Source organism: Rhipicephalus microplus, chromosome 1 (genome assembly GCF_043290135.1).
Source record: "Rhipicephalus microplus isolate Deutch F79 chromosome 1, USDA_Rmic, whole genome shotgun sequence".
Taxonomy (NCBI): Eukaryota; Metazoa; Arthropoda; class Arachnida; order Ixodida; family Ixodidae; genus Rhipicephalus; species Rhipicephalus microplus.
The window spans coordinates 268,136,387-268,160,945 of NC_134700.1; the positions used below are offsets into that span (position 1 = coordinate 268,136,387).

At 45.7% G+C, this 24,559-nt stretch overlaps 1 protein-coding gene across 2 annotated transcripts in view; it reads left to right on the forward strand.

Annotated features, from left to right (window-relative positions):
* The first annotated feature begins 6,235 nt into the window (after positions 1-6,235).
* Positions 6,236-24,559, forward strand: part of LOC119187273 (motile sperm domain-containing protein 2) — a 71,082-nt gene continuing 52,758 nt past the window's right edge. The window contains exon 1 of one of the 2 annotated variants that reach the window (XM_037435458.2): positions 6,236-6,699. In XM_037435458.2, the coding sequence (XP_037291355.2) occupies positions 6,582-6,699 (118 nt within the window). In that variant the 5' untranslated portion in view covers positions 6,236-6,581. Of the gene's footprint in view, positions 6,700-22,147; positions 22,290-24,559 lie in introns of those variants that run through there. The other variant, XM_075894278.1, reaches the window with a different exon arrangement.

A 24,559-nucleotide genomic window follows, 5' to 3' on the forward strand; every position in this document is an offset into this window, starting at 1 on the left:
TGAACTGCTAAAATATTTCAGCGAGAAAAAAAGTTTTGTTCATGTGGCTGGCTTATAACTTCCTGGCATAATGCCGTCTGTGTGCTGTTTGTGGAAAATTTCGTTTTAAAACTACCGCTTATTTTTTCTAAAGCAAATTCGGTCTACCTGTTAAGCAAATGTGCTTCTGTAAGGTATTTGAAGCTGAATAATAATAGTGCAATTTTTTTGCCACATTCGCTTCCAAGAATAAAGCCAAAATGTGTTATGTTTGCATTTTTTATTGCAATATTGCACTTTGTATGAATATCTGAGCAGTGAATACTTACTCCACAGAAGGTATATTATGAGGAAAAAATATCTTTAGACTTCTCAAGCTGCTGAAATATACGAGAAAATATCACGAATTTCACTAAATTGTGATTTTGGTCCGTATTGAGATGCAATTTGCTCCATGTTGTGATACAATGAAAACTCATCATTATACCTAAATTGTAAGAAAATGAAATTTTTTCTGTAATAAAAATCGTATCGCAAAAAGGACAGGAAAGAGTGCTGTCAACTGAATTTTATTGAAGGTGCTACGAGCGTTTTTATACTGAGCACAAGACCAGGGCTCATCTGCAACAACACATGTGTGACCATGACAAAATAATTTTAACTGAGAAAAGAATACTCTTTTTCGGAAAAGATAAGTGAACGTGTACTGATGCATTGATCCTTGGCCTTCCTAATAAAGAGTTCTAAAATCTCTCATTTTTCTGCTTGCTTTTTTTTCAAAAACCGTGTTTTATGAAACCTAGGACTACACTTACATTCTTTACGGTTCCCGGCCATGAGACTACTATAGCCCTTCTTAACATTTAAAGCATGCTGTCTTGCTTGATCATTGAAGCATTGCCCAGTTTGTCCTATGTTTACTTTTCCACGTGTTAGCGGTATCTCATACACATTAGATTGGCATTCAGTAAACCTATTCTAGCGACGAATGGTGCAAGATTGACTATTCCTGTTGCTGTAAGTACATGCACTTTTGAAAGCTTGCAAGGGGTAGAAAACAACAATGTCATATCTGCTGGCTCTTTTCCTAAAATTGTGAGACACCTTATGTACATAGTACCGTGTGACATGCAAAGGTGATTGGTCATTCTCTTTTTCTTTTGGTCCTGTTTCCTTTAACTTTAGTTTCTGCAGGAGGGTTTCGCAAACAAGTGTGATGATGCTGTTGGGGTATTGGCTGGTGCTATCAGCCCAGGAGTGCTAAGAATGTTCTGCCTTTTCATAGTGGACATTCAAAATTAGTAGAAAGAGGAATTGATACCACATGTACTCAGGCCACCCTTCAGAAGTCATGTTAGCACAAGGGTGAGGTCAGGTTTAAAAACCAGATTAAAAGACTAAAAGATGCTGGGTATCCCAACAGAATCATCACACCCGTTTGCGAAACCCTCCTGCAGAAAGTAAAGTTAAAGAAGACAGGACCAACAAAAAACAATGACCAAAACCTTTGCATGTTATACCACATCATGTTTCTCACAATTAAAAAAATAGCCAACAGATATGATATTAGCGTGTTGTTTTCCACCTCTTGCAAGCTTTCAAAAGTGTGTGTACTAAACAGCAACAGGAATAGTCAATCTTGCCCCATTCGTCACGAGAATAGGTTTACTTAATGCCAATTTAATGTTTGTAGAAGGATTTTTTATCAGGTAAACCAATGATCAGTGCATCACTACACGTTCACTTATCCTTTCCGAGAGGGAGTATTCTTTTCACAGTTAAGATTATTTTGTAGTGCTCACACGTGTCGTCGCGCATGAATACGGTTCTTGTACTCCGTATAAAAGCGCTCGTAGCACATTCATTAAATTCAGTTGACAGTCGGTGCTCTTTCCTGTCCTTTCTGTCTCTTCCTAAATTTGTCGCGCTGTGACTAGCACACAACCACGATGAACCAACTCTCCCAAATTAAGCTCTTGTTACGTAACACGTAGACCGAGTTTCGTATGGAAAGAAGGAGCGGTGCTTTTAAAATAAAATTTTTCACATACAACACCTAGACGGCATTCCAGGAAGTTCAGAGGGCAGCCACGTGACCAAATATTTTTCCTCTCCTAAATATTCCAGAAGTTCACTATTTTCAATGCAGCACGAGTTTTTCGAATACATTTGAGATGGTTGCCGAAATGGCTGGGACATTTGGCATAAAGTGACCCAGCTGTGTCATTAGCCATAATTATGCATTACCTCTTTTGTTTTTTGTGTGTTTTGACTCAGTTTTGTGTTCGTTTTTAGCTTATTGTGTTTCTGATCATTGTATTGGTTTCTTAAGTATTCGCTAAAGATATATGTGCGAAAACCCGTATATGTTTGCATGTACATCATTTCTCATAACCAATTGTAATACATCCAGGAATACAAAGCTTAATCCACTGTGATTGTATACATTTGAAAACACTATCCATATATATTTTTGTGTGCATCACTTCTTGGGAACGATTGTGTACATGAAGGCGTATATAGTGAAAACATGGTGATTGTATATATTTGAAAGAATCATAAGTATATATTTGCCTGTATTTCATTCCTATTAACCGATTGTGTACATGAAGGAGTTTTAAACTGGAAACCACTGGGATTGTAGATACTTGAAAGAATTATAGGGATATATTAGCGTATATTTCATTTGTAGTCTCTATGTACTTGAAGCAGTATACTAAACTGAAACCAGTGTAATTGTATGTTGCAAAGAATTGTCAATGAAGTGAAACTGAATAAATATAATAAACGTTTGAGGTGTTGCATGTGTAGTGTACGTATACGTGAACGTATATCTGGTGAAAAAGTTGTGTGGCAGAAGAAAAGTTTATGTTTTATTTGCCTATTAAATAAACGCAATATGCAAGGGCAGCAAGGCTTCATTTTTTGTAACGCGCATTATGCATATACTTTGAAGTATATATAGATCCAGCAGAAGTTCATACACGATAGTACGCGTTTATATTTTTGCCCAGACGCAATGAATGAAGCTCGACAGGTGGTGCACCATTGATAATCAGGACCACTTTCTTCAAGTAGTGTGTAATCAGTGCATGCTGATATCTATTAGTGCAGTCTAAAAGAATACTGGCACCCCTGCCATGGCGGGCACTCAACACCCTTGTGCACCCTTCTCGCACCCTCCTCAGAGGGTGCTAAAAAAGTGATGGACATCGAAGGCACCCTTCCTTAAGGGTGTTTTTGTAACACCCTACAGTTTTTTTACATGTACACCCTATTCTAAGGGTGCATGAAAAAGCACCCTTTTTGGAAGGTGCTGAATTAACACCCTTAGGGTGTCGTCCACGGGACAAGCTCATTTACACTCTTCTGGGTGTAAAAATTTTTACTGTGCAGGTGTTCCACTCATAAGTTAACTTGAATTTCTAATGGTGATGCATTGGAATAACTAAAATAAATTACGGGCTATCACACTACAGGTATCACACTATATAGACACATCTTGTTTCGCTAAGCCTTTGAAAGCAATGGGGTAGAGCGGGTTGGAGGCACTTGAAAGAGGTGAGGGAGGGCTGGTACCAACGTTTTCAGATGCTGGCACAGGGTTTGCGGGAGGAGGGCGATCGCGCTCCCCTCTAGGGTCACCATTGTACGCATCCTAGCCTGAATCACACAAATAACTTGATGTAGTTTCGATATGTACGTTGCTGCCATGCACTCTTGATATGGATTCGAAAAGAAGAAATCAGAAAAAGCGTAAAGAGGGTGTTGGGCATCCCCGTGCGAACAATCACTGAACGGCTTATGCAGCTAGGTGCTCATAACACCCTAGATGAGATCATTGAAGCCCAAGAGACTGCACAGCTAATGCGCCTGTCGTCTACGCTGGCTGGTAGGACGATTCTGTCCGTCCCAGGTCTCAGTCCAGTGCTCGTACAGGATCACCATCTTCAACTGCCGGATGAACAGCGTACTGCCATCCAGGTCTCTCCGTTTCCGCGAAACGTCCATCCTCAGCACAACGTAGGAAGGCGCCGGGCTAGGGCCATCACACTTGGGAAGAACATCAGGAACTATCCTCATTCAGTGTGTTTTGTCGATGCCGCTCAGTATCACTCAGCTAGGTTTTCTGTTAATTCCGTCAATCATATGGTTTCTATTATCAATGCTGCGTCAGTTAGGGACTCTACTCCCTCAAGAGCCGAACAGTTGGCTGTAGCCCTTTTGGATGACAGTAGATCGCGAATCTTCACCGACTCAAGGTCGGCTGTCAAGGCTTTCGCCTCTCGTTTCGTCTGTACTGAAGTATTTAAACTATGTTGAAAATAGGACACTTTCTCCACATGCCATTACCTGGTTTCCTGCACATCTCGAACCCTTACTGGACTCTCTAGTAAACCTGAATGACACTGCTCACTCCCGGGCGCGCGCACTAACCCTGCGCGCTGGGGAGGACGTAGGCCCGCAGGTTGGCAGTGAGATGTTCAGGGAAGCATTACTTACATTCAGTGAAGTGGCTAAACACTACCAGTTGAGTAGGCGGTCATTTGCTCCTCCGCACAACAAGTTGTCTAGACCTCTGGCCATCACGCTTAGAATGCTCCAGACCAGCTCTTATCCAAGCCTATTTTCCCTCAGCATAGTCTCCTACGAGGCTTTTGACTCTACTTGTCCTGATTGTGGTGAGGTTAGTGACTTAGCACATATGCCCTGGCAGTGCCCCTCGTTACGGGGCCCAAGTCGGATCACAGAATAAGATTGGGACTCTGCCTTACGAAGTTCATAGTTGCTACCACAACTATGGGCTGTCCAGAGAGCCCACGATGCGGCGGTGAAGCTAGGCCTCCCCGCTCCTATACGTGGGAGCGGCCCACGATGTTGCACTAAAAGAGTAGCGTTTCTCAGGACCCAATAAAGTTCTTTGTCTGTCTGTCTGTCTGTCTGTCTGTCTGTCTGTCTGTCTGTCTGTCTGTCTGTCTGTCTGTCTGTCTGTCAGTTTCTATATGAGGGCATGACTCGTAATTTGTAAAATACAATATTTATTTATGACAGTCAAAGAATATGCTTGGTAAACAGCCATACAGATGGACACAACCAAGCCCAGTTTGGAGCTGATGCAGTCGACTTACATTGCGAGGACAACAAGAATGAAGGCAGGGCTGTGTGCAGAATTTTTTTCAGGGAGAGGGGTGGGTGGAGGACGTGCATTGACATAAGTGGGGGCGGGCGGGCGAATGGTCATTTTGCGCTATGTATGCATGGCGAAAAAATTCCGGAAGAGATGGGGGGGGGGAGGCAGGGGCCAGGAGTGCCACCCTCTGGCTATGCTACTGAACGAAGGTGACACGCTGCACTATAATGAATTTGCGACATGCCCCAACCTCTGGACCTGTAACTCTTGCAGCATAGTAACACTACGACCACATTGCGGCTGATCCAAATGAAGGAGCCTACGTCTGTACGCGGCTGCCGGACGACCTTGGCATTTAGGGCGAGAAGAACACCGGGAACAAGGAAAGTGAACAAAAACAAAGAAACTGCTGAAAGAAGACGACGCACGCCTGCGCGGATCCCGAGGATGATTTTTCATCACGTGAGCAGGGCCTCCAGTAAAGCTGCTGTTGTTTGCAGAACAATAGCATGAGTCTACGCTGCCAACTCGGGTCGAGAAATTTGAATAGTGACTGCGCCGAGCCACAAGGCTTTCATACGTACTGAATTAAACAAAAAAAAATTAAACGAGACTCTTGTCCTTTACGGCGTGTGCTGCTGCTTCTTAGCATGCGAATGGTGCTTCCTGCCAGGAACAATGACTAAATATAAAGAAAGGCGACGAGAATTGCAATCTGCGTGCGGCTCAGTATTCGAATGAGCGCTTCAAGCTGCTACAAGGAAAAGCTTGCCGGGAATATCTAACGCACGTGACAGAGGTGCCGTTTTTTTTTTTTTTGCTGTGCTCTTGAGCATCGCGAATATTTTGACGAATCGAGCTTGCGGTTGACAGACAGGGTGAAACGCAGATGCTTCTCAAGGCTACGCGTGCTGACAAGGGAAATCACGGTGCGAGATGTGGACCACGCGCAGGAAAGGGTGCTTCTGCCACCGCAGGGTGAGGACACAGTTGGAGAGGATGTGTCAGAACACGTGACTACGTACTTGAGAGGAGGGTAAGGAAGGAAGGAAGGAAGAAAAAAATAAACAGACAGACAGCCCGGGTGAAAACTGGTTTCTGGCGGCCTCACCTCGAGGAAGCGGCCCATGTGGCGCCGCCCCGCACACACGGCGGGCACGGAAACTAGACCGTACACCGAGTGTCTCAGCACAACACCACTGTTCGCCCACATCTCTAGCAGACGACGCCTTTCTGAGCACTGGGTGTCGTCGTCTGCTCAGACCACTCAACTTTGTGGCTTGGCTTTGTCATCAAGTTGTTTCTTGCTGTGCCAAACAACGGACAAAGAAGTGGTCCCCGTTTTCCGTACGCGGGGAAGGGTGTTCGCGGCGGCTTGCAAAAGGTGGTCCCCGGGTGAAACGTCTCCCAGCGTCACGTCAGCGTTGCGCCGCGCTCAACGCGGTCAGCGACGCGCGGTGAGTGATCGGTGATGGTGCAGATAAAGGAAAGAAACGGAGACACCTTCGGCGAGAAGGAGTTCATCGTCATGAAGGATAACATCGAGGAGTTACGCAGGAGGATCTCCGAAGAGGCCGAGAGGGACCCAGGTCAGTGCATAATACGAACACCGGCCGGCGCCGTCCGAAAAAAACAAAAACAAACAAACTGCTCCTGTCAGCGCCTGTCCTTCAAACGTAGGTAGAAAGGAAAGTTTGTTTCACACGCTCATGAAAAGCGAGAGCCATTCCTTCGCTTTATTCCTTCCTTTTGGTGTCTTATATTTCATTTGAGCGTATTTCCTGCATCGTATAGCGAATGAACGAATGGACAGGCACTTTCTCGCACCTAGCGTGAAGCGCCAATGTTTCAGTTATTCGACAATACTACTGCTCGTAAAAGGACGAGTACGCAAAAAGTGCGAAATAATCACCACGGCCGCTGGCAGTGTACATTTGTATGCTGTTCTGACTACTTCATTCGGTCTGTTGCTAGAATTACCGTGCACCAACAAAGGCATTCTATTGCTTCAGTTATGTTCGTGCGTTTTCAGTTAAAGTTGATGCTATCTATCTTAAAAAAAAAAAAAAAAACAGGCGTGAACCGCATGCAGTGCTAAGCTGAAGCTTATTTTCACAGTCGCAATCATAACGAGCTGAAAAGTTCTGCTTTCCATAGTAGAAAGTCGTCTATTAAAGTGCATGAATAGGGTGCTGTACTCAGCAGGAAAATGTCAGTCGGTAAATATAACTGGAAAAGGTAAATGTGCATCGCAATTCAAAACAAGACTCGCGCAAGAGCGCTAGTTTAATGCTGGCGACGGTGGATAAAGAATGGCGAGTTTATTTCTTCATAACCGCACACACGTGACTGCTGTCCATTACTGAAAGCTTTAGGTGAGATCACGATGTTTATTCATTCACGCATACGTGACAAGCCTTACAGAGACATTGTGTAAGGGGATCAGGTACAAAAGTAACAACAGCACTGGAAATCATCAAGCAAAACGACAAGTACAACAAAATATGCACATCATATACTCGACGTTATGCACAGTTCATTCGACGAGTCGTGTGGGCTACGTTAGCATGATGGCGTTGAGCTGCTTGTTAAGCTTGAGTTTAAGAGGGCAAACCCAGGTGCAACGACCACATTTAAGCGGGAATTAAATGCTGTGAGGCTCATCCAGACACATTTTAATGGACAATGAAGCACCTTAGGTGGTCTAAATCAATTCATCGGCTGTCATCCAAAATTCATTATAATTTTTCAGAAAAGACAGATGCTTGGGCTGGTTGGTGATTGGGAATCAACATATTTTCACAGCGCAAGACTACGAGTAGTTACGACGTATCTACAGAAGAAGAGACAAGGACAGAAAGAGCACTGATTTTCAGAGAAACGGCTTCTTCTTGAAGAGAGTATACCCAAACTGGAAGATTCGATATGGGAGTTTACCCTTTGTGCAATTTTTCAAGCTTACCTTCCTTCAAGGTCGTTTTCCAACGAAAAGGTCTCGTTCCCAGACTTCTTTTCTCACTCATTGTGTTTTTGCCTTCCCCTACTGCCTTCTTTACGAACTACAGGTAAGGTGGCTAGCCACCTTACTACAGGTGTCTCGCCCGCCATGCTATCTGAGGGTTCGTTCGAGGTGGGACAACCACATGGTCGGGGGAAAATGTTGTTTTGTCGCACTCGCTTGCCCTCACTGGCACGGCTGCTCGATCTCACCCCACCGCCGTGTCTCGTTGGACATTCCGTCTCTTTGGACTTGCAGGCTCTTAATCTGTCACTGGCAGTAGTGGTAAAATCACAGCGAACGAGAAAAGCACTCTGGGCACGAGAGTTTTTTTTTTTCTTTTCGGTTCGAAAACAACCTTGCGAAAAAGACGCCTTGCAGATTTCTGCAAATGGTCACTGATTCTGTCCTTCACGTCGGACATTGAACTGGGATTTCCCACCGTCGGAGGATTGTGAAGGGCCGCGAGAGTAGGTACTTCTGCATACGAACATCTAACGAAATCGTAGCGTGCATCGCAACACTATTAAAAAAAAAAAAGAATCCCAGCGAGCGAGCAACCGGGAAGGCACGGCGGTTCTCGCTAATGTGCTACTCCGGAGGCACAAAACAAAGCTCGTCATTTCTTCCTCAATTGCGGCATTCTAGGTTCGCGCTGCGCTGGTTCAAAAAGTATGTGGGTCAGCGAGCGGCGCCCTGCTCCTGCGTCTTGGTGCAGGCCTGTTTGTTGTTTGTGCCGCCGCCGGGGTCGCTTATTTCGGTAGAAAGGAAAACGCGCTGTTGTGATTCCAGCCTGCTGCCGCGTTCACTTTGTTGCCGGTCGTTTTGGGCCGGTGAAGAAGCAACGTGTGACCCCGATTCACGCTGCCAGGTTGTTCACTTCTGCTCGCTTAGCTTCCATGGGCTTCGGACTCGGCTTCCGCGAATTGTGGCTCAACAGCTGCGTTTAGATGAGACGCGTTACTCGCTCTTATACCTGCACGCTATAAACTTTAGCGCTCGCCTCGTGCCAGCGACTGGTATCGTGACAATAAGTGATTGGGTTTTACGTCCCCGAACCGCGATATTATTATGAGGGATGTCGCAGTGGAGGACAGCGGATGTTTCGACCACCTGGTCTTCTTTAGCGCTCACCTAAGTCCACGTCCCGCCGTGGTGGTCTACTGGTCAGGGCACTCGACTGCTAACCCGAAGGTTGCATTTTCGATGGAGGCGAAAATGATTGAGGCCCGTGTGCTTGGATTTATGGTGAATTCCATTGAGAGAACAGGACTAGAGGGGCAGGGCACTGAGAGCAGGGCCACTCAACCTGCCACTGGAATTCGCCGCGCTCTCGGAGGGCAAATGACGAGTAGGGAGACCATGTGACTGAAACATTCCAGGCCCCGGCATATTCTTTGTGGGGCAGCAGCGAAATACGCGTGAAATCGGTCAGCCACATATTCTTCATTATCCTAATACCTAGTATGCTTGTGCAACGACTCATTAGGCAATTAAACGTACAGCTGTCATTGTAGCCATCCGTACCAAACAGCGCTGTCTAACTACACATGGTTGCTACCATTGCCACCGCGCTTGCCGGCTGAAAAAAAAAAACAAAAAAAAACATCGGAGGCTGTGACGTTCAAGGACCACGTGACTCGTCGTACTGCTCTTTTCAGGCAAGAGCACTGCAAACTGCTCCCGGCTGCTCTCGGCGTAGCAAAAGCACCCTCGCTCTACCAATGAATGACGGTGCTCCTGCACCTGTTCGACCACTGAAGCACGCCGGCTCTGAAGAGAGCACTTTAAGCGTGCTTTTGAGTGCTCCTGATCTCACAATAGAATTCGCCATTAGGTGCACGTCGAAAAAAAAAAAAAAACCCGGATGGTCGAAATTTCCAGTGCACTTCACTCTACGGCGTCTCTCCTGGAGCCGAGACGTGGAACCCCCGATTGTATTATCATGATTACTATAAGTCGAGGTACGCGGGCCTCTAAGCATTTCAGCTTCGTCGTAATGCAGCCGCCGCAGACGGGATTCGGGTCAGCAGACGTCGAGCACAGTGACCACAAAACCGCTATAATGAATATGCAACCAAATATCGTGAAAACAGCTTTGACAAGCCATATACAGCAGGAAACACTGCCAAAAGAAACGAATGAGTATTACAGTAGAGACCGTTCATTTCGGGAGTACATTAAAGGCTGCCTGCTTGAATATGACCGAAACACTCGCATCTATAGACGGAAGGCCTCTAGAAATTGCGTTTATCGAAGGACATCACGGAGCAACATCAAGTTCAGCTCTAGTTGATACGAATCGACGATAAAAGAAGTCGGCATGTGTGCTGCTTTTCCCTCTTGTTCGTGTCTGCACTCCAACATCTTTTATTGCCGCAGTATACTACCATAGCCTCCGCTATTAACTCCACGAGTGCGATGCCGGAACCAATCGTAGAGGCCATGATATAGTACAACCAATTACACAGAGCTGAGCTTCATAATAATAAAAAAAAACAGCGGAGAAACACCTCGAAACGAGAATAAGAACTACACGGGACAAGCGCTCAGTCGAAGCTGAGCTGTATACTGTATGAGCATTTATGAATAAAACAACGTGAAAGTGGAGGGCGCATGGAAATGAAAGTGCCACAGGTGCAGGTCTAGTTTATATTAAACGTAGCACTTCTTTTTTTTTTTGTATGGCGTATCCGCCTTATGGTGTGTAGGCCATGGTGACGACTGAACCAAAAGTCACCGGTTCGATCCTGATTGTGGCGCTCGCATTTCGATGTAATCGAAACACCACGCGCTGTGCGATGTCACAGCGCGTTAAAAGAACGGCAGTTGGTCCAAATTTCCGGCGTCTTCCACTATGGCGTGCCTCGTGATCACATCGTGGGTTCGGCACTTAAAACCCCGTAACATCGCTCTGGCTCGATCGAACTATCACAATAAGTTCTTTCGCAAAGACCCTCGCCTTTATCGTGTATCACCGTGTGTCGCTTCCGTTTTCTCGGCAACCCACAATTACGAAAGCAGGACGAACAGTTGACGCGTGACAGCTCTCACTTTTTAGAGCCACCGCAGTTCGCAAATCTTAGCCCACGTCGTGTTCTTTCGCTACTGAAAGCGCCAAGTACGTCAAGAACGTACATTGTTGAATGTATTTCACGGATAAGTTTCGGTGCCGCCATATCGGGCTGTTAATCTTCGTAGTATTGCTATCTTGAACAACAAAACGAAATGCTTTTAAATAGATGTATAAGCAAGAGAACAGTTGAGCTGGTGCATTAGAGGTTTCCTGACTTTATCAATTCACGTCACGAGATACAAAAATTATCAAAACATTTGTTTAATAGCAAATTTCGTGGCTTTAATATGGTCGATATATATATGTAAAATAGTATCTGGGGTTGTTATCCCCTCCCCCTTTCTTTTGATAATCCACCACTGGCTTTCTTCTCTCTGCAATCTTTGTTTGTTGCGTGGTCAGCGGTGTCTACAGTTCTCACTGATTTAAGCAGGAAAAAATTTAAGGCCTGAATAACGCACATAGATTCGTTTCCACCATCTTCTGTTCGGGTAACATCGACGTATTTTTGACTCGAACGCGTAGACCAGATCCAACATTATCTTAAAGGCCTGACCACACGCACGCACTGCAGCGCGTTAGCACGGGGTCTTTTGACGCGGTGCTGTGCCCTCTCTTTATAGAGGCCCCGCCACGGTGGTCTAGTGGCTAAGGTACTCGGCTGCTGACCCGCAGGTCGCGGGATCGAATCCCGGCTGCGGCGGCTGCATTTCCGATGGAGATAGAACTTGCTGTAGGCCCGTGTGCTCAGATTTGGGTGCACGTTAAGGAGCCCCAGGTGGTCGAAATTTCCGGAGCCCTCCACTACGGCGTCTCTCATAATCATATGGTGGTTTTGGGACGTTAAACCCCACATATCAATCAATCTTTCTTTATAGAGCTATAGAGGGCGCGCGGGGACGTGAAGTGGCGCGCCCACTCTCTTCATAGGGAGAAGGCGTCCAAATTCCGTGCGCTCACACGCTGCAAAGGACGCATGTGGTCAGGCCTTTTGAGACCACACTCGACACGACGTGACGTGGGTTTCTCGAACAATATCGTATACCAGTCGTTACACACAAAAAAGATGATGTCATGTTTGAACCCCCCGACACAGTAATAATGATACTTGGGGTGTTACGTCCCAAAACCGTGGTGCGATTATGAGGAACGCCGTATGTAGAAGGCTGCGGAAAATTTGACCGTCTGGCGTTATTTACCGTGCGTTGATATCGCACAGCACACGGGCATCTACCATTTCGCGCCCTCCAAAATGCGAGAGCCGCGACGGGCATCGAAGCTGCGACCTCGGGGTAAGCGGTCGAGCAACGTGACCACTGACCCACCGTGACGGACTACTGTACACAACTATCAATACGCACAGGCTTGAGAAAAAACGCAGCCGGTTCCACGACGGCAATTAAGTTTGTGCACGCAGTGCTAGTTTTAGGTGTTTCCCTTTTCTGCCTGTTTGGCACTAAGTCCTCTTAGAGACACATTTTGCCGCAAAATGAGATACACGCAGAAAAAGACGTATACAACATTTTCTGCAAGATGCGTTCTCCACCAAGGGTACCAATTATGTCAAGAAGCAGTTCCTTCGAAACTCATTATACTGTCACGTGCGTCCTGCGAGAAAGACGAAGGCGACAGTGCATGTCGTGTCCCTCCATTAAACTTTTACTTGCACAGAGCTGGTCTGGCGATATCCCCCCTGTGCCCATTCTGTGAAGAAACGGAAACAATAGAGCATTTCTTTATAACATGTAAAAACTATTCATTAATTAGGAAAAGACTTTTAATTGTTCCGTTTCAAGCAGTAGGTTTAAATTTAACTGCAGATAATGTTCTAAGTTTCGGTGCCTTTAGCTTGGGACATTGCCACAGGAGCGTATTCGATGCTGTATGCAATTTCATTCGAGAATCAAAGCGCATGTCATAATAATGCCTGCTTAAATATATTTCTGAAGACACTTGTCTAATTTTGAATGAAATTTGCATATTCATTTGATTGTGACCGGGTGAGATAAGCTCGATTGTCTGGTCTACTCAAAATTACTGTCTTCCACTGTAGTATTACCTAACCTTTTCTCTTCTTGATTCAATCTTCAATTATCTGTTTAGTTTAATATTCCTTTTTAGTTAATTATTATTTTTTTCTATTACATCATTAGTTTTTTCATTAAGGATAAACCTTTTAATATATCTCATATAGGATACTTCTAGATTTCATGGCCAATCCCCCATAGTGGGTAAGTGCCAGTGCGAAGGGGCAACAACAACAACAACAACATGTATACGCGCACCTCCACGCTTTTATGCAGAGAGCAACGACGAGAAAGACAAGGAACTCTCGGGCGCGCGGTAAATAAAAAGGCCGACCCGCTGCTGCTTTCTCAGCGTCTTCAAATACGACCCCTGTCTTCACGTTGCGACACTGGTGGAGGTGCTGGGGCCTGCAACCTGATGCAGGAAAGCGTTGTTCGGAACCGTACACCCAGTTCGGAGTCAGGCGCGTCCTGCGAAGAAGACGAAGGCGACAGTGCATACGTGGAGTCATCATCATCATCATCATCATCATACGCGCATCTGCACTGTCGCCTTCGTCTTTATCGCAGGACGCACGTGACAATACGCTTCGAGAAATATATGTGGCGTTTGCGCTGAGAAAATTTTGTTTTTAATTACGCGAAATTTCAAACAGTAACGTAAAGTTTCAACAAAACCGCATACAAGCTGTATGCTGGAGAATATAAATGCAGCTCAATATGTTGACTGGTAATTAAGTATGATCAAAGTCATTTAACGTTAAAAACCATTGAACAAACGTGAACGCATTGTGATTTAACCCATGGGTGCCTGTAGCCGAACTTAGCCGATCACTGAGTGGCGAGTCTGGGGAGACTAAACTGGCCCGTAAATAATCTCTGATTATCAACCTCTCAGCTTCCCGCCTTTTCAGGCCAATTCATGACGCCAATAGGGTGATTCACGTGACGTAATTAGAATGCAAGCTCTCGATTGGTCGATGTACGAAAGATGTCAGGTGTGAGCAGTCTCCGACCCAACTTTTCCGTGTAACCGCACGCCCCTTCTGCCTTGTCTCGCTTGGTTTAACGTGCGCGTTATCACCCCGTTTAATGTGTTTTTCGACTGCGCTGCCAGCGTAAAGTCGAAAGGCGCGAAATTCTGATAAACTTGGTGATTAGTGCTGGCAGTGCAACACCAAGTGCGTTCGTCTCGTTCGCTCGAATTGATTGAACATTCGTGCCGAACGAGCTTGTCCTAACAGTCGTTTCAGCCTCATACCGTCTATTAATGAAATGCATTGTCCGGAAAGGCATATATATATGCATTGTCCGTAGGCCTTAACCATATAATCGTTCGTGCACGCTATCGCTAATCTGTGACCTGTGATGTTTCTCATATCGTCTGCCACTTTCCAGATAATGTGTGATATCAAACAAACAAACAAACAAACAAACAAAATACTCCCTTTAGATTGTCTGAGCAGACCACTGCGTGGTGTATGATCTATCGCGCATTCTTGTCGGCTTTTCTCCCATTGTTTTTGCTATTATCATAAGTCCTGAATTGTCGATACTTCTCTTTGGGGTATCCTCATTTCTTGCTAACATTTCACGGGTGATGTTGTGCGTGTCTTACACGCACGTCTTACAGTATCTTATTGTTTCTTGCAAAACTGTAGAGATTGCTGTAAAAATTGTTCAATGTAGATTTCGAATTTGTTTCACAGATTCAAAATTTTATTTTTTGAAATTCCACTCCTGTCTACGGCTGGTAAAATAGGCTGCTAAATAAATAAATAAATAAATGAATAAATAAATACCCACCTGCTTCATGAATAAACCAGTGGCGAGGAAGAGAAAGCGTATGTATAGGAAAGGTATACGAAGGTGGGAAAGAAACCACTCTCTTGTCTTCTAAGAGTATGCCTTAGGGGCCCTTGAAAGTGCGCAGGCAATCCGTAACCGCAAGCGACTTTCCTCTAGCGGGAAGGCATGATGGTTGCTCTTATACACGGCTGTAACCCGGTTTGAAACACTAGCTGCTTCCATCGTCAACTGGCCTGCTTCCCAGCGGGCAGACATGCGCTGCAGTCTCTAGATATTGTAGGAGCCACACGGGTCAGATTTCAGAACTCGTCCCGAGAGGAGGGTAACGCGACGTTTCCCTAACTTGAAGTCACTCGGGACGTACTTGGCTGCGGTGGGAAGGGACGACGATATACGGCCAAAGCGACAGCTTCCTCCTTCCTCATTTCCGCTAATAATGCGCGTATTGAGGCACCGGCATTTACTGGCACGGAGACTTTAATGGCATGGAGGCATTTACCGACTCCTGGCACGAAGAAAGCTCCTTGATGCCGATGAGATGGCATGTTATACTCCGCGGCTAATGCATAACACGTCCTTCTCATCGCGAAAAGTACTGATGAAGGGCCCCGTTTCTCCAGAGCGTCAACTTTCGTGATGGATGGGATGCATGTCCCTGGCGATCATACGCACCGCATAGTTTCTCCACCTTCGGCGTAGGAGCGACTTCGTGTTTGATGCCGGCTCGGCAAGGGTCCACGTTGGCCCATGATAGAAACACGAAGAGAGAGGGTTACCAGAAAGGCTGGGAGTGGTTTATGTTAGACGTCCGTGCTCTGCAACCGTTAGGTTGGTCTCGCTGGGCTGTGCGCACGCCGAGCGCCAGGAGACAATCAGCTGATCCAGCGCTGGGCAGTCCGATTGCCTTCGTGTGAAGACGTCAGGTCATGCGGTGTATACCGCGAACAGACTGTAAACTTGATTCGCACGTGCCGGAATTGGTAGATGACGTGGTCGGCAAGGATGTGTGTGTGCCAGCTTTATGGAGTTGCGGTGTGGAAAAAGATCGACTATGTCGAATGGTGTGTGTGCTTGGACGTGCAACAGTGCAAAGTCGTTCGAGCTGACTCGCCGAGCTTGTTTCCCGTAAACATAGCGTACTCTTAAAATAGCGTCACATAAAAATGCTGACGAGTTGAAAAGCGCACAAACGGTATCTCTAAGTTGTGGTACAATGAACGGCCCTTAAGGGAGACATAATGTGGGTAAAGAAAGACTGGTTTGACCTTTGTTTCTTTCACGGGGCTTTCAGTCTGAAGCAAATTGAAATATTGCGAAATAGACAAAAATGGACACCGGCACATGATGCAGTGAGCATGAAGGGCAAAGTGAACGTCACCGACTGTTGTAACACTTATAATCCAAGTAAGTTGTGCGCATACATTAGGGGACGTTTTGAAACGAAGAGATGAACGCTTCAATCTTTGTCATTGCCGTCGAAAGAGTTCAATGATACGAACGTTATCGACTCGCTCGGAGACGGAGAAGCAGAGAATGAGAGCGGAAAAATCGATAGGAAAAATAAAGAAGGAAATGAGGAATGAAGAACACACAAAAAAGACTGAACGCTCATTAGAATACTCTGATAAAGGTTGGGCGGATTTAATACGTACGTCGAAATAGGCGTCAAACGAATGTTTCATTCATGTTTGCAAAAGCAGTTTAAAATGTGTTACGCCATATTAAAGTGATAACGCAAATGCCATGCCAATGGCGCACAATCAGGCAGACGTGTTTGGAAATTGAACGCAATGGCATAAATGATTAGGTGCTGATGCGACTTCTTTTTTCAGTACACCCGCAACGTATGCTCTAAGCATATTAAACGCAACGTTTGAGTGAGTTGGTTTTTCGCGCTGACAGTTCATACCAGCTCGAACGAGATATTTTATTACCGTTGCGCGGTGTCAAAACTGCTGGTGTTCGTTGATAGACGAAGCTGTACACAAAGTGAACTCATGCTACGCATCTTATCACACCTTTTTTACGTTGATGACACTGCCACAGCTGACTCAATCATCGGAAGAGGTGCTTCTGTCGAGATATATACGATGTGAAACGGAACACTCTATGTACGTCATACAGGCTAACACACAATCAATCCCAATGCCGTATAAAGGCGTGAAAATAGATCATTAATTGGGGTAATCAAAGCTGATGGGGACGCATTGCGATTAAGCGTTCTAAGACGTCGGTAGCAACCGGGCTCACTATATATGTTCGCAGGCGTTGATGTCGCCGTTAAAAGACGGACGGTGTCGCCCTATCGTGACTGAGCGAGCAACTACTGCTCCGGATGCGCACGAATGAGCGACAGTGCGAGAAAGTCATTAACCTTCTTTACGTTGCGGACGGACTAATGTAGAGGGCGGTGAACTCGACGCCTACTTAAGGTCCCTATAGATGAAACAAGTTTCATCTAGGGACCTTACGCCCACTTCACCATGCGTCGCTCTTACAAAGCCGCAGTTAGATGCTGCATCTGTAATAAGGCGCGCGAGTGCTGGCGACATCAGCACCGCGCAAGCGTTGCGAAAGGCGGGAATTTTCATTTTCATTAAAGCGATACCACCCGGCGCGCCCAGGGTGTAGTTACACTTTCTTTGACACACTCGCTCAAATCCGGCAATGGCTTAAATCATCATAGAATGTTTTCTATTCGCTTTCGACCGAATAACGAATGGATTAAATGGCTGTACCGTTGAAAAATTGCGAGAAAGTAAACATGTGTACCGGGCGCTTAATATAATGTGTAACTTGGTGGAACTGTAACGAAGGGGCCCCAACGATACACTGTAACACCGGCAAGCGTGAGATTGGTTTCGCAATATCAGCAGTTGAAACGGTGCCTACTTCGCAGACAAGTCTCTACTTTGGTGCCACCGTGCAGTGTTTTTTCATTCACTTATTTTACCCTCAATCGCACATAGCTTTACAGAGGGGATTTTTGGGCCCGCTTTGACTACGGGCAGCTTGTTGCTACTGATTTTGAGCGTGAACGTATTTATTGTAGCTGTCCCACATGAGGCATGCTTACTCCACCCACAATTGACAGCGTCTTCGTTTTCATGAACATGGTTAGCTGGTGCTGCGTGAAGGTTACAAAATTTCAGTTAGATATGCAATTCTGTTATGTTGCCTGTCAAAGAAAGCCGGGAAGATTGTCAATGTTGTCAGTCTTCCATTGTGAATATTTTGTGAACTAGCGCAAAAGTCTTACGTTGAAACTTCTTCAATTCTTCCAATAACTCTCTCTTACCTAAAGGAACAAACAAACAAAAATAATAAAAACGCAATAAATAAACAATAACGTCAGTTAAAATGTGCTCCGAGAAATTGTGGGAAGTAGAGGCAAACTGTAGAAGCAAATTGTAACTGAGAAGTAGAGGCCGGTGTATAGAACAACAAAACTATACCATAACACAAAGAAAGAAAATCGCGACAAACAAAAAGTTTGCGAGCTATAGCCGGGTCGGCAATATAGAGCATACCACCGTGGCCACAAAGTGTCAGAAGGAACCACTTTGTTGCAAGCAAAGCGATACGCACCCTTTGGCGCATAACGACACGGGGAAGCATAGTCGCCCATCTCACGCATGGCAACACTCATAACTATTGCGGTTCAACTATCGCTATTTTGCGGTCACCCAACTTTTCGCGCACCGGTGCCATCGACATTGGCTTTGCGATAAGGATGACCTTTCTGCTTACGGCGTCATACACGTTTCACACCGTGTGACCTTTACTGAAAGGCAAGGCGTGGTTACTCATAGTAGTAAAACGACAGCACGCTCATGGCGAAAGTTCGCGTAGAAAGAATTCGGCACCAATTTCGCGAACACGGCTCTTGCGAGCGGTACATGGCTTCGGAAATTCCGTTGCAGCAGCGTTAAACGTGAAGAAAACGTGTTTACTTGATACAAATTTTGTGCGCCCTGGAGTTGTACTTTTCGGTTTGCTTAGTCTGAAAAGTGTGCGATACTGAAAACTTCTTGCACGTCGGCCGTGCGTATGTCGTAAAATCGGTCCATTCGTTTTGGAAGAAGGCCATCTTGCCATGATGCGCTTTATTGTGTGAAAGGCAAAACTGGCGCAAACTGTTTTGCGGTTACGAAACTGCTCATTCGAGCGATGTTTTAACATGAAAGTGTTTTATGCCGGATCCACCACGGCTCCGCTGACGTATCTCCGTCACGGATATGACGTTGTAAAATATATACTAACAGATTGCAAAGAGAAAAAAAAAACGAGAACGAAAAAATCCGTCGAGTAGAGCAGCATCGAACCAGCAACCTCACGATTCGCAGCGTTAACCACTATGCTACGGAGCGTACGTTGTCGAAGTTGTTAACGGCAAGCCATTTATATACGCCATACATCGTTCAACGGTCCTCAGAGCTCCGAAACCTTGGCGCGTTTTCGTTATCAGTTGCGAGATGGCGCGACGGGCTCGCGTTGGGCGCGCTCGTCGCCTCCACGGAATGAGTGGTCCTTGAGAAGAAGAAAAAAAGCACCTAATTTTTGTCTGCCTCTTGTTCTACACGGCGCGGTGCCTCCACGGAGCGTACTCTCTCCTGCGCGATCCGGGTCTCGTAATTCGGGAGAGGACGAAAGTCACCGCCCGCTGCAGCGGCCGCGTTTATGAAAGGAGCGAGCTGCTGACACACGATGAAGTCATAATTATGACAATCGATCGCGCTCGTCCTCGGTGTTTACTTGTGCGCTCGTTTCTTGCGTCTTTCTGTTTGAACAGCGCGCTTCAAGTGTCGAGCTGTGACAGTTGTTAGTCCGCGCTCCTCCTGTGTATGCTCATTTCGTGCGTGCTTTCTGATTGAGGTGTGCGCTGCAAGTTTGAGGTGTGCGCTGCAAGTTTCGAGCTGCATGCTGTTCTTCACGTGACTATGCAATGCGTTGCTGTTGCTGAAACAATGCACCAGAAACGCTCAACTAACCCTGTGAAGACACGTTTCACTTTAGTGTTGTACTGATTCTTAGATAGGGGGATCAGCCACGTTTTTTATCTGTCCATTTGTTTGAGCGCGTTTGTTCTGATTTCAATGAAAAGAAACAACACTTTTTTGAAGCAAATGAAACGTGCGGTGTTTCACAGCGCTCTTAATCTGCGCCTCAATAACGTGGTATGTTCACGAAAAGACAAATAAATAAACGGTCCACACGTATTGCACATACTGAACTCCTCAAGTCTTCTGAGAGGGGAGCTAGGGGCTGTTTATTTCATTGTGTTTTATTTTTGAACTGATGGTCCTCAAGCACTGTCTGAATCAAAACATTATTTGAGCATAGTATGGACACATTCAGCATAGTACGATTCATTATTATGTAACGGTGCCAAGGAAGATGACGAAGAGGCAAAGGACAATAGGCAACGTATTTAAATAACTTCGCGTTGTTACACAACAGTGACACCGTACTGATTCGTCCATTTGTCAGTGTTGTACTTAGAACAGTATGATTTAATATTGAGCCTCTATAAAGGTGTGAAGTTGGCAGTGTTAGGTAGTGATAAGTTGTTGCGGCAAGGCAGTCGGATGAGGCGCGTAGGCGGATTTAGATACGCGAAATAAAGAATACTGACACAAAAAGGCTTTGGTACCACCTTGTTCCAGCGCAGAGTTTAATGGGTGTGTAGTTGGAAAATTCGCAAGGTCTCTCATTCATTCGACTAAGACGACTCCTAGACGAAAGTTTGTTTCCTTGTTTGTATGTTGTCTGCGAACACTGGTACATACTCACTCTGGGGGATTGGCCAAGAAAGCTTGTAGTAGCCTTTATGGGAAAAATATACAATGATTATCAGCCTATCACTAAAATGAACAAAAATGAATAGCAACTTATCTTTCAAAAATAAAAAAAAATGAAATAAAGATGGATCAATAAAAGAAAAAAAAGGAGCTAATACTTTATTGGAACACTAAAAATTTGAGTAGACCAGACAGTAGAGTTATTTCACCCGATCAAAATCGAATGTATGCCCGACATTCATTCACATTACCAATTATACCACAAGTATTAGTCAAGAATATAATAAAGCACACGCTATATTGGTATGTGTTTAGATTCTTGAATAAAATTACATACTGCATCGAATACGTTTCTGTGGCAATATCCTAACCCGTACGCACAGACACGGAAAACCGTCTGCAGTTAAATTTAAACCTACTGCGGAAATCGGAATAACTAGAAGTCCTTTCCTAAATAATGAATAGTTCTGACACGATCTAAAATAATGCCTAGAAATTTCAGTTTCTTCGCAGAATGGGCGCAGGGAACATATCGTCAGACTACATCTATGCAAATAAAAACGGACCACCACCACCACAATCTTTGTTTACTTCCTTGCCGGTGTATTGATTCTGCCTCGGCCACTCCCCTCCGAAAGCTTTATGCAGCTCAATTGTTTTTACACGGCCTCCGTCATTGACACACAAGCGACTATGTCACGTGACGTTGGGTGATGTAATGATGATGTCACAGACGTTGGTGATCTGAGACGTTGTTACGACGTCGTATGGGGACGTCATAGTCGGAAGATGATTTTTTAAAGCACTTGTGCTAAAGCCGCCGATGGTCAACTTTCGCGCTTGATGGGACAGACGCCTAAGACATAGGAGCACATACATTTGCTGGTCCCTGATTTTCAGTCTCAGCCTCCCGTCGTTTGAATGATAGTCAGATGAAGTCGCAAATTTCATTGAGATTAGTCAATTGGTCACACACCTCACCACGACTGATGAGAAACGACGCGGAGATTTGGTTGTTCAAATGTAACCGAGACAGCAGTTTCATCACCTCCAAGACAACGACGAAGGCAATCGCAAACACACCTGCGACGGGCACGTTTAAACGAGTGTCGTCATGCTTCCCGTGCCTCAGAGTAAGCGGCGCGTGCATCCATCGTCGTGTTGACATACGGAGCTTAGCTGTGCGTTGCGAAAGATGCCTTCTGGTGGCCGAGTCGATGCAGATATGTTTCGAAAACCTGTGGACCTACTTGTACGGGGGTTCTCTCGTCGTCACTTGTTTACGAAGTAAGGTTAGACTCGCTGCAAATCTCATGGAGCTCTCTGATCTGCGATTTGAGGACCATTGGTAACAGTATTAGTAGTATCGGTGCATTCCAAACAGTAACAATGTTGGTGCGGAAAATACGACAGCGTCGAAAAAAGGAGATGGACGAGGCAACCTTTGCCTTCACCTACTTCCTCTTGAGTAAGTGTACCATGGGTGCTAAAATATTTACTGGTCAACCAGCGCTTAAGAAACGTTGCTCATCGTGACTTCCTACTTCATCGTACCGGGCTTAATTTCGCCTCTAACTTTGTCTGCGAACACGCTCACCGTGGCTTTCTGTAGCCTTCAAGAATGTCTGCATCGGAACGCCAGCGGAAGAATGTCGGCGGTGCGGAACGCCAGCTTTGTCCGCACCGCCTAGAATGGCGTGATTTATTGTCAAGTTGAACGGGGAAGCCTTCATGGTGTCTACGCGTGTCACTCCGCGACAACGACTTCTATTCATACCGCAGAAGCGCAAATATATAAAGGGCACTTCGTCTGAAAAGATGACGGTGACGACGCAAATAACGAGTTGTAGGAGAATAGAAAAGGCGGCGAGTTGGAAACTATCCCATAATATGCAGCACCTCGAATGAAAGACTGGCGCTTGTGCCGTCCCAATTTCGTTGTTGTTGTCGCTGTGCATGCCGCCTAATAAAAGAAAAAAAATTAAACATTCAATTCGAGCACTGGTGCCACTTCAAGGCCGTTGCATCACGACTGTGTACTGATGCCGAAATAGACTGCGCACAGTATGCACGATGAATTTTGTCTGTGCGTGTTTATCTGGAGTAAAGGAATATATAATTACTTAATTGTTAATTATGATAGAGAACTAACGGGAGTAGCCGATGTCTTAGTAGGCACTAAAAGGGATAAAAGTGACCTGGACAAACCACGTGGCGAGAAGGACACTGTCCGAGTGGCGAAATGAATAGGTAAAGATCGGAAACGCGGTCGTGGGCGGCGAAGAGTTAAGTGGAGCGAAGGAATCAAGAAATTTGCAGGCATGAAATGGAGTCTGCTCGTGCATCACAGGATAATTTGAAGACAATCGGGAGATGCCTCCTTACTTCAAAGCACATGAGAGAGGCTGGTGGCGGTGATGATGAATTAGAGTACAATATGTAATGACGGAGTATTTCAGCATCAGTGAGGGATCCACCGCGTACACCACCCACGTCTTGGGACTGCTGTGAAATCCCAACATTTGCGCACGCTGTGTTTGCTTCGCGGAAGCTGAACGCCAGGGGAAGTTAAGGTGTAAAGGAAAAAAAAAAGGAGAAGGAATGATGCTGTGAAGAAAAAAACCCTCTCTAATGTACATTGACGTAACAATACAAAGACAATAATAATGACAGAAGTTAAATAAACTATGCCTATGATAAGCAGGCTAATGTGACACTGTATGGCTCTCTCGCTCTTCATTATTTTCACAAAGAAGCTAAAGAAAGGCTAAGTATAAAGACAAGTGTTTCGAAAGGCTCGAATATGGTGAGAGAATTTCGGAGCGTAGCGAAGTGCTTAAATTTGAGTGCTGATAAGATTTCGGACCTGAGTGGCGCAAATTCTTACACGGACGCGGAATGGACGCGAGCACTGCTTTAAACAGCTTCGACGACTTTTAGAATGAAGTTGATCAGATTTGCATGCATCAGCGAAACTTTATTTTTTCCAGCTCCCGCATCGCGTATTTTCGCTTCGCAGCATGTCGCATAAATAACGGGAAGGAAGAGAGGTGTGAGAGTGACAGATGCCGCTTTCGTATCCGTAAAGCTTTCCTCAGAATGAAAAAAAATAACAGCATATCCACGGAGTGAATGATGATGAGTGGGGCGATGCGTCCGTCAGCCCGTCGGTGCGCCCGTCCGTCCGTTCGTTCTTGCTCCCGTCCGTCCGCGCGACCATCCGTGCGTCCACCCATGCGTTCGTCCGTCTGTCCATGTGTCCGTCCGTGAGTTGATCGATTGATATGTGGAGTTTAACGTACCAAAACCACCATATGATTATGAGAGACGTCGTAGTGGAGGGCTTCAGAAATTCCGACCACCTGGGGTTCTTTAACGCGTACCCAAATCTGATTACACGGGCCTACAACATTTCCGCCTCCATCGGAAATGCAGCCGCCGCAGCCGGGATTCGATCCCGAGACCTGCGGGTCAGCAGCCGATTACCTTAGCACTAGACCAATACGGCGGGGCTTCCGTCCGTGAGTCCGTTCATCCATATGTGTGTCTGTTCGTGCGTCCATCCGTCCATACGTCCGCGTGTCTATCCATGCGTCCGTCCGTCCGTGCGTCCAGCTAGTGAACACTCCAAGTACCGCCATCTCTCATCTCGCATTCCCCGTGGCACATACCCGTTCTAGAGCGGGTATGTGCCAACGATGGCTACGTAGTACTACATATACAAGGGATGCACAGACC